We start from the raw sequence: 10,297 nt of genomic DNA on the forward strand, positions 1-10,297 counted from the left end.
GCCTCAGTCGATCCGGGCGCGGAGGGGGCCGACCCGGGGGATCTCCAAGCGCCCTCCCCGCCCTGACGTTGTGGGGCTCCTAACACGCCGCCACAGCTGCTCCTACCTGGTGAGGTGCGCCCGGGCCCCGGGGGGCGGGCAGTCGGGAGGCGGGCAGGGAACCGGTGCCGCCCCACGCTTCCTGGCGCCTTTAAGGAGGGGAAGCCGGCGGAGGGAGGAGCCGGTCCCGGTGTGTGCAGGGGAGCGCCTCGCCAGCGGTCCGCAGAGCTGGAGACCCACGCCGTGGAGAGGACCAGCCTCAGGTCGTCCCGCCTGGGCCCGCGCCCCGACGTCGCTGCCCCCGCCTCGCCTCTCTGCCCGTGGCGCTTACCGCCGCCTTGGCCTCGGGGGCAGGGCATGGGCGGCCCCCGCTAGATCGCCCAGCGCCTGTACTAACTGCCCTTGCTCTGGCCTTCGAACCCGAAGCCTCTTCTGCGCGCACAACCTAGGTAGTAATCCTAAACCAGCGGGCACCACAGAGCAGCTGCAGCCACCCCAACCCAAGGGTCACTTCCGGACCCCTCGACCGCCCGGCACCAGCGCGCAAGGGACCCTTCAATCGGCGACCAGAGTCCAGTCCCGGTCGCGAGGCCACCGCCGCTGCCCGCCTCGAGCTGCACCACGCGGGCTGAGCCGTCGGCTGGCGGGTCACTCCCGAGCCTCTGTCTGCACCGCGCCAGCCCCAGACGACGGACGCCAAGCCTCCAGCGCGCGCCAGCCTGGGCCGCTGGGCTCTCGGGGCCAGCCCGCGACGATCCCCTGAGCTCTTCGCAGAAGGGCCGAGCGTCCGTTCCGGGGACGCCAGGCCCGCCCCCGCCCCCCGACAGCCGCGGGGATCCAGAGCCCGGGGGTGCGGGACGGCCACGCCATGACTGCCGAGAGCGGGCCGCCGCCGCCGCAGCCGGAGGTGCTGGCTGCGGTGAAGGAAGAGCGCGGCGAGACCGCAGAAGGGGCCGGGGTCCCAGGGGAGGCCGCGGGCCGCGGGGCGGGCGGGCGGCGCCGCAAGCGCCCCCTGCAGCGCGGGAAGCCGCCCTACAGCTACATCGCTCTCATCGCCATGGCCATCGCGCACGCGCCCGAGCGCCGTCTCACCCTGGGCGGCATCTACAAGTTCATCACCGAGCGCTTCCCCTTCTACCGCGACAACCCCAAAAAGTGGCAGAACAGCATCCGCCACAACCTCACACTCAACGACTGCTTCCTCAAGATCCCGCGCGAGGCCGGCCGCCCGGGTAAGGGCAACTACTGGGCGCTCGACCCCAACGCGGAGGACATGTTCGAGAGCGGCAGCTTCCTGCGCCGCCGCAAGCGCTTCAAGCGCTCGGACCTCTCCACCTACCCGGCTTACATGCACGACGCTGCAGCCGCCGCAGCCGCCGCCGCCGCCGCCGCCGCCGCCATCTTCCCCGGCGCGGTGCCCGCCGCGCGCCCCCCCTACCCGGGCGCCGTCTATGCAGGCTACGCGCCGCCGTCGCTGGCCGCGCCGCCTCCAGTCTACTACCCTGCGGCGTCGCCCGGCCCTTGCCGCGTCTTCGGCCTGGTTCCTGAGCGGCCGCTCAGCCCAGAGCTGGGGCCCGCACCGTCGGGGCCCGGCGGCTCTTGCGCCTTTGCCTCCGCCGGCGCCCCCGCTACCACCACCGGCTACCAGCCGGCAGGCTGCACCGGGGCCCGGCCGGCCAACCCCTCGGCCTATGCGGCTGCCTACGCGGGCCCCGACGGCGCGTACCCGCAGGGCGCCGGCAGTGCGATTTTTGCCGCTGCTGGCCGTCTGGCGGGACCCGCTTCGCCCCCGGCGGGCGGCAGCAGTGGTGGCGTGGAGACCACGGTGGACTTCTACGGGCGCACGTCGCCCGGCCAGTTCGGAGCGCTGGGGCCCTGCTACAACCCTGGCGGGCAGCTCGGAGGTGCCAGTGCAGGCGCCTACCATGCTCGCCATGCTGCCGCCTATCCCGGTGGGATAGATCGGTTCGTGTCCGCCATGTGAGCCGAGCGTAGGGACGAAAACTCAGACACATCGGCTGTTCACACGTTCCCCGCAACCTGAGAACAGGAATGGAGAGAGGACTCAATTGGGACCCATGTGGAAAAGACCGAGCAGGCCACAGAGGCTCGGTCTCCTCGCGCACAGCGTAGGCATCCGGTGTACTCTGTAAATGGGAGGAGGTGGGGCGAGGCAGCCAGAGCCCTTGGACTGGCACAGGGACTCTCGATGGAGCGAAGCCCCCAAAGGGGATGCTTTCTGGCATTCTTTTGGGGAGGGTCCTTGGCGGTGACCAGAGGGCAGCGTAGTGTCAACACCAGAGACCAGGATCCAAATTGTGGGGAATCAGTTTCAGCCTTCCATGTGCTGCCGGAAACTCGGGCCTTTTTACGCGGTTCGGCCTCTAGTGCCTTTAACTGCGTTACTACAATAAAAGGCTCCGGCAGCGCCTTTCTTCTTAAAGTGAGGAGAACAAATTTGCAAAAGAAATAGCCTTTTCTTCTTCTTTAAATTGGAGAAATCTCTGCTCTGGTTGACCTGGGCTGGTTTTCCCTGTCTCTGAGAACTTGAGACCTAGCTCCGAGTTGAACTGTGCTTCAGCACTCCAGTCCTATCACCTGAACCTTCAGTCTCCCCGATCTGTTACATGAGAGGGCTGCAGGACTCTATCCACCGCCCCCGGGTTATCATTCAGGGCCCCATCATCTTGGATGCTGCCCTGCGTATTTGGCAGCAATGGTGGGCCACCCAGGGCCTCTGAGTAGCCACCCAAAGCCTAGCCGCTGTTCTAGGGAACGGAAAAGAGTTCATGGCCAAGCGTCTAACCTAAAGTCCCAGGATTGGCTCCAGGCAGCAATTATATCATAACTTACTGAACTTTTGAGCAGGATGTGCTGGTAATTTCATGGCTGTTACTGCCCAGTCATAAATCTGGTTTTCCATTATAAGGCAGTTAGAAATACATTCGTTCATTTGTCCACTGTTTCTTGTCATCACGCAGCCCTGGACCCAATGGGTGAACTAAAGTTTAAGGAGATGAGAGGACTCAGGGAGCCCGTTGGTGACACCTTTCAGTAGCTGGGGAGGGCTCTTCCATCCCCAGCACCCCCTGCTACACCTCAGCAGTCTTCCCCATGCAAAAAGGAAAGAGAAAAATTAAGTTGGGGCAGTCAGTAAAGTGAGCTTTAGAAAGAAACTGGAATTTTAATTTCATTTTGTATCTTGCTTAAGTAGCAGGCTCACTAAAATTAGAGAAAGTCCAATAACTCTCCCCCTTTCCCTTGAGAAATCTTTGAGTTTCGATTCTGGAGCAAAAACTTTCAGCATTAAATATTTCAGAGGCTCCATTCACAGCTTTCAGGTAAACTGGAGTGTTCAGATGGACTGTTTTAATAAAAATCTTTGAGCAAGTGAGTTATGGCAAGAGAAACTCAGCCTCTTTCTGTATAAACTTAATAGGGAAAGGCTGGGGTGTGAAAAAGAAGATTGTATGAAAACAACTGGTAATTTTTATTTTTTATTTTTGGGACTGCACTATCCTGTTCATGAAGACATGTGAACTTGGTTCAGTCCAAATGGGGATTTGTATAAATCAGTGCTCTCCATTAGAAATATGGTGCAAACCACATATGTAATTTTAAATTTTCTAGTAGCCACATTAATAAAGTAAAAAGAAACAGGTGAGGTTAATTTGAATGATATACTTAACCCAACATATCAAAAATATTATGATTTCAACATATAATCAACGTAAAAATTGAGATGTTTTACTGTCCTTTCACATGAAGGCTTTACAATTTGGAGTGTGTTTTACACTTACAGCTTCTCTAAATGTGGACTAGTCACCTGCTAGGTGTTCAGCAGCAACACTGTATTGCGCAGTGCAGGTCTTGGTGCTGGCCCTTCCTGGCTTTGGTAGTGGTACCTGGAAGCACTTGAGCGCTGACCCTGCCACCTGTTGGCCCAAATTCCAGACCCAGCCTTGTGACCTTGAAGAGTGCAGGTATTGGGCCGCCCTCCTCTCCCTAAGAATCTTTGCAGGTATGGAGTTCAAGGGTTCTCCTTCATTCAGCTAGACAAGCTGGCTGTCCCAGGTGCAAAGGTCAGGATGACTTGCCTGGTTGGGAAGAATGGGAAAGTAAGAGTCCTCCACCCAGGAGTTTTGTTCTGGGCTGCAGAAGAGCCCAGGTGTGGGGCTGGTGCTGGAGAAGGCTGGGTTTTGCCCTTAGTGCCAGAGTTGAGCCTTTCTCTGTTTCCTAATTAGCAAGTCCAGTGCTTTGACAGCACCATTAATCTTAAGCCAGTCCCTTCTCCTCTCGGGTCGTCATTTGTGAAATGGGAATTTGTGACTGCTACCTCAGATAATTTTCCTGAAGTTTCACCTCTCTTGAGAGGAGAGGTGAAAAGCTCTTTGTAAACTGTAAAGCGCAGAGCATAGCAGGGCTGAAAGGCTTTAAATAAGCGCTGCCTTGTAACAAAGCCTCCTGGAGTGTCGCAATAAAGCCCCGGGAAGGAGAAAGACAGGGTGGGAAAGAGCGGGCGTTTTCGTCCCCCATTCTACTTGTCAACTTGCGGGACAGGTAAGATTGTGCCAAAGGCGAGGGTCAGGACCAGGAGAGAGAGTAGGCTGCGGGGAGGGACCTGGGTGTGTGCTTCAGGAGCCCCAAGGGACCACAGACATAGATGCGCGAGGGTTGGGATCAAGGCATTGAAGACAGAGCGACAGCCCTTCTCGGCCTCCCGCCAGCCGACGACACCAAGAGCTCGCGCACCGCCCGGGCCGGGTGGGAATGGGCGCCGCGCAGGGGAGCGAGTACCTCGGAGACGGTGCGCGCCGCCCGGGACCTCACCCACAGTGGAGTCGCAGGCGGCCCCCCTAGCCCGCATGACTGCGGGATCCTGAGAACATTCTGCTGTATGTCTTGGAACCTTCTAACCCTAGGAATTTGCAAACCCCTCCCAGTCCCTCATCTGGGGGCTCAGAGACTGGAGGTGCCTTTCTTTTTTATTTTTTCTTCTTCATTTTATGAACACAGAAAAATCGTTTGTCCCTCTCCGGGCCCTGCACCCGCCAGCGTCGTGTGCAGGCGTCCCCGGGCTATGGATAATTAGACGCGTTCTTCCCTAATTGCCCAAGGCTCGTTAGAATTCGCCCTAGAGCTGTATCATGTATTTTCTTTCAAATTAACTTTGCTTGCAATTAAGCTTAGGGAACCAGCAACAAAAGCAGACTTGGCCCGAGGTCGTTCACCGCGAAAATGGATTAGAGAACCTTCTTCCCCGATTTAAGGGGAAAGATTCCTGCGGCCAGCGCTTTGGGGGAAGTGCCCCGACCGCAGAGGCGACGACGGGGGAGCAGGAAGCTGCTCACGGTAGTCGGCGTTGGCGGCAGCGGTGGCCTTCCTCATCTGGGCGATGTGGGCTCCGAGAAGAGTAAGGATAACGTCCTCGAAATGACTTCTGTACGGTTTGAGCCCAACTGCACACCCATGACTTGGAGCTGCCCTGTGGAGATACAGTTTACCAAACACATTCATCAACATAATCTCATTTACTAAGAACTTTGTGAGAATTTTCTTTTACTAAAATTTTTTCTTATTACAAAATCAGTACGTGTTCATTGTTTTAAAAGAAATAACAGGTAAGAAAAATAAAGAGGGAGGGAAATAACAGAAAAAAAAAAAGGCTGGGGTGGGGGGAACCCATAGTTGGCCCAGAGAATGCGCAGTTAACGCTTAAGTATATATCTTTTCTGGAGTTTGTTTTTGCTTTTGTCTTTTCCCCTATACAGGAGGCCTGAGTCTTGACTTTGTCACTAAATTGCTGTGAGGTCTTGAACAAATTCCTTCTGGCATGGAGTGGGCCTGTTTCCCCACCTATAAAACTGGGTGCAGGTCCCCTTTTACCCTTTCACATTTTCTAACGCCTCTTCTTTTGGTCACTTGAATGCAAGATGCGCTTCTGCAAGGGCCACGAGCAAGGCCTGGGGACAAAGGGAGGAAAGCCCTCCCTGTTGGTTTATACAAGAGATGGAGGTCAGCTGCAAGGACATTCCCTGGGAGCTTGCTAGAAATACTGGTTCTTTAGCCTCACCCCAGACCTCCTAGACCAGAACCTGCCTTTCTATAAGACCCTTAGGTGATTCCTATGCCCTGGGCAAAGAGGAAGAACTTTGAAAAAAATGTGTTATTGAGATTAGAGATGCCAGAATAACTTTTAGAAGCCTCCTGTTTCTGGCCGGGAACCCCAGCTAGCACTCCAGCGCTGTCTTGTGGCTCTGACTACAGAGAGCAGAAAGGGTAGCGTGGCAAGGGGACAGAGCTGGGGTGGAGTGCTTCATCTCCTCCTTTGAGTACTTTCTGAGTCTTGGAATCCTAGCCCTTAGACTGCACCTCATCTCCTGTTTCCAGCTGTATGGGTGACTGTGGACAATGACATTCAACAAGAGTATATCTGAAAACATCTTGAAAGCTGGGGTGACAGAGCCAGGGCAGGAAGCCACGTCCTGACTCCAGGCTGAGGCACTGTAGGGACCTTGGGTTTGAGCTCTATACCCTCCCTTAGCAACAGTCAATTGCCTGAGTATAGAATAAACTTTGCCTCTGACCCCTCAGCTCCAGCCCCAAGTCTGAGGTAGTTGAGGGTTTAGGAGAAAAATTAAGCTTTCTGTTCAGGACACAATGGCCAACTGGAAGAGGTCCCTGTCTCCAAGTCAGTCTGGGCCGAGGGATCCTCTAGTAGAAAGCCTAAGGTCCTCAGTGCCCTAAGGAACCCTCCCCTGCCTCGAACACATATGAGCTTGACTTTCTGTGTGTGCTCAGCCTGTTCCTGAGGGTAGACATGACAAGATAGCTGGGGGAATATGTCCCTGATGAAAAGCAGTTCAGACAGGGGCATGTACCATGAAGGATGGGGAAGGGGCCCAGATTGGGAAAGCATGTTCCCAGGATCACATTGCACCATATGGGGAGAACCAGGACTTTCATCTCATTGCTTGTATAAGTTCCCAATAGGAATAAATAAGAATATTGTGAGTGTGTGTGGAGCCTCCATAGAGCCAAAGAAGGGCTGTGTGACTTGCCCATGATATGACAGTTATAAGTGTCCAAGCTGGACTAGAACCTATGCCTCCCCCAATGGAGACTGCATTTGATTATCATCTTAATGAAGGTAATATGGAAGTAAAAGTAATCTGGTGAGGATGTGAAGGTAGGGGCTAAGCAGTGGAGATGGACTGCAGCTTGAGGAATGGACTTACCTGTTAAGTAAATAGCTTAGAACTACCTCGAGAGAAAGTAGTGTAGTTAGTGCTCCTCAGGCCAAACTAAGCAGTGAACAAAATTTTAAATGGGATGGACAGGCAGAGTAGGGGCGAGAAGGAATGCCCTTAGTGAGTTCTGCTCTTCTGCCCCTGCCCTCTCTCAGCATCTCCTCTCCCTGGCTGAGGCCAAAGCCAGCCTTTGCAGAGCCCCTGGCATGGTCCTCAATGCTTGGCCTCAAAAGAGGAATGCTGTCTGCTCCCTGTGGAGTTCCCGAACCCCTCTGCCAGCCCCACACTCCCTCTTCTGAGAGCGGAAGCTCGGATTTCCAGCTCAGCCCAGAAGGGTTAACCAGGAAGCACCTAGTCAGAGACCCAGGGAACAGCTGTCAGCCCCTGCCAGGGTGAGGAAGAGATTGGGAAGCCAGAATCAGGGTGGATCTCAGCCATGAGGCAGAGCACCGGTTTATCTCGCTATCTGAGAACCTGGAGCAGCTTCTCAAGTGAGGGTGGTCAGGGCAGAGCCCCAGTCATGGTTTCTCAGGCATGGAGGTGCTCTGCAACCAGGCAATAAATTGAGAGCCACCACCTCCCAGGACTCAACTCCCACCTCCGCTCACGGCCCCAGCAGTCAGCCAGGGCCTCCCAAGAGTACTCCTGCCTCCATTCTGTCCCTGCTGCCAGCTTGTCTCCCTGAAGCTGAGCTCCAGTCCTGTGGAGAAAGCTCCCTGCCGTCTGCAGTAGAACGCTTCAGTGCCTCATCTGGCACTTGGGACCCTCGGTCATCCTTATGTCCACCTTCTTGCCAGCCGCGTCTCCCATAGCTGCCTTCCCACACCCCTAGGCTGCAGCCAACACACCATTTGCTGTTCCCTGACACTCCCATGTGTTCCTGTCATCATGAATTTGCCCTGACCATTCCCTTTCCAGGAACCACCTAACCCCATGCCATGCCTCCACAGCCGCCAGCCCTGTAGGACCCTGTCATCTCTCCCGGATCACAGTGCCAGCCCCTAACAGGACCCCCTGCTTCCTCCCCTGCTCCCTTGGCAGTTTTCCCTACAGCAGCCAATGCGTGACCCAGCTCAAAGCCCAGCCAGACCATGTCAGTCTCTCACGGAGGCCCAGACCTCGGGACCAGGGAGTGCAATTAGGAACATGGCGTTTCCATGAGCAGTCCTGTGAAGGGTTTCTCACAGTATGAAAAAAACTACATTTAATATGAATGTTTTCAAAAATTTCCACTCCCACATCATAACACATTCTTTTTTTTTTTTTGAGATGGAGTTTCACTCTTGTTGCCCAGGCTGGAGTGCAATGGCGCAATCTCGGCTCACTGCAAACTCCACCTCCCAGGTTCAAGCAATTCTCCTGCCTCAGCCTCCCGAGTAGCTGAGATTACAGGCATGCACCACTATACCTGGCTAATTTTGTATTTTTAGTGGAGACGGGGTTTCTCCATGTTGAGGCTGGTCTCGAACTCCTGACATCAGGTGACCCGCACACCTCAGCCTCCCAAAGTGCTGGGATTACAGGCGTGAGCCACCGTGCCCGGCCAACACATTCTTTTATCCCAAATTTTTATCAAAACCTCACACAACTATTCTACCTTGTGTGAAGTGGGGTCTGCCTTCATTTTCCCTGCATAGGTGCTCATAAAGAATGGTATCCTCTCCTGGGGACTGTGCTCAGGGCTTTTGATGGCAGGGCCAAGGGTGGACCATGTTGAGGACAACTGTCCAGCAGGTAACTCCAGACAGGCATGAAACAATCCACCCTCTTTCTGGCATATAAATATCAGCTTATTTTGAGAAGAAAGTGTGCCAGACACTGCTAGTTGTCTACCCACCCATTTTCTTCACTTCTTCTTTGCTCGAAAGACCCTGATTTTGTTCAGGTTCAGTTGGTTGTTGTCTTATCCCTTGGCGGTGAATCTTGACTTGCATAAGGTAAGCGCAGTCACTATCCTATCACTCTTGTCAGAGATTGATTTGGAAACAGGTACAGGATACTTTCTGGGCCAATGAGATGTTCAGGAAAGTCTGCTGTGGACTTCTGGAACACATTTATTTGGTCTTAACAAAAAATAGGGGAGGGCATGGTGGCGCATGCCTGTAATCCCAGCTACTCAGGAGGCTGAGGCAGGAGAATCACCTGAACCCGGGAGGCAGAGGTTGCCGTAAGCCGAGATTGCACCACTGAACTCCAGCCTGGGCGACAGAGCCAGACTCTGTCTCAAAAACAACAATCACAATAACAACAACAAACAAATGTATCCTAACTGATACAGAAAGTGACCATGACAGGGCAGGGGAAAACTGATTCTTGATGTATTCCCTTTGAGACCTCTCTTGGCTTCTTATAAATAAATGTGCAGCTAACAGACTATCTAGTCCTACCCCTTGTTTTATGGAAGAGAAACCAGAGAAAGTAACTTTCCATGGTAACAGTGAGTTACCATTGTAGACCCTAGTTCAGGGCCCTTCCACAGCTCCAGGGGCTCAGCAGGAACAAAACTAATAATAATCCCAACATTTTCCAAAAGCCACTTTGTTCAGGGAGTACCAGCCATTTTCACAGGTGTTATCTCTTTGGATCCTCACAGCTCCCCTGGGAAGCAGCAGGTTTCAAATGCACCCTTTTCAGGCAAGGAAACTAAGGTCCAAGAAAAGGGGGTAATGAGCTCAAGTCATGTGACCATTGCACACAGGAGGGATCAACCCTCAACCCGGGTGTAACAAATCCTCAGTAAGATGAACCAGAAATCTGAGGCCCCTTCCTCCCTGGATGTGGGAATCAGGAGGCTGGGAGAATCGCCTGTTAGTGTTGACTGGAGCTTGGGAATCCTCTGGCTTCAAGCCTCTGAGCAGGGTGGATCCTCCATATGCCCCCGGCTTATCTCCATAGGACACGTAAGGCTTAAAGATAGTGTCTTTGAGTATGTGGGTCCAGTTGCTTCGGATCCAACAAAGTAGGATGGTTAGTGACCAAGCTGAAGGGAACTGGCATTTGCTAAAAAC

The 10,297-nt window shown here is 54.2% G+C and overlaps 1 protein-coding gene across 1 annotated transcript; it reads left to right on the forward strand.

The window, feature by feature from the left end:
* The first annotated feature begins 217 nt into the window (after nucleotides 1–217).
* On the forward strand, nucleotides 218–3,700 carry FOXE1 (forkhead box E1). Its single transcript, XM_002820017.5, has one exon. It carries the CDS (start codon nucleotides 908–910, stop codon nucleotides 2,021–2,023), a length of 1,116 nt encoding a protein of 371 aa, XP_002820063.2. The 5' UTR covers nucleotides 218–907; the 3' UTR covers nucleotides 2,024–3,700.
* Nucleotides 3,701–10,297: the final 6,597 nt, after the last annotated feature.

The sequence above is a fragment of the Pongo abelii genome, chromosome 13 (assembly GCF_028885655.2).
Source record: "Pongo abelii isolate AG06213 chromosome 13, NHGRI_mPonAbe1-v2.0_pri, whole genome shotgun sequence".
Classification (NCBI taxonomy): Eukaryota; Metazoa; Chordata; class Mammalia; order Primates; family Hominidae; genus Pongo; species Pongo abelii.

What these genes read in the sequence shown, in the direction of transcription:
- FOXE1 (XM_002820017.5), top strand. Translation starts at nt 908, where the DNA reads ATGACTGCCGAGAGCGGGCCGCCGCCGCCGCAGCCGGAGGTGCTGGCT.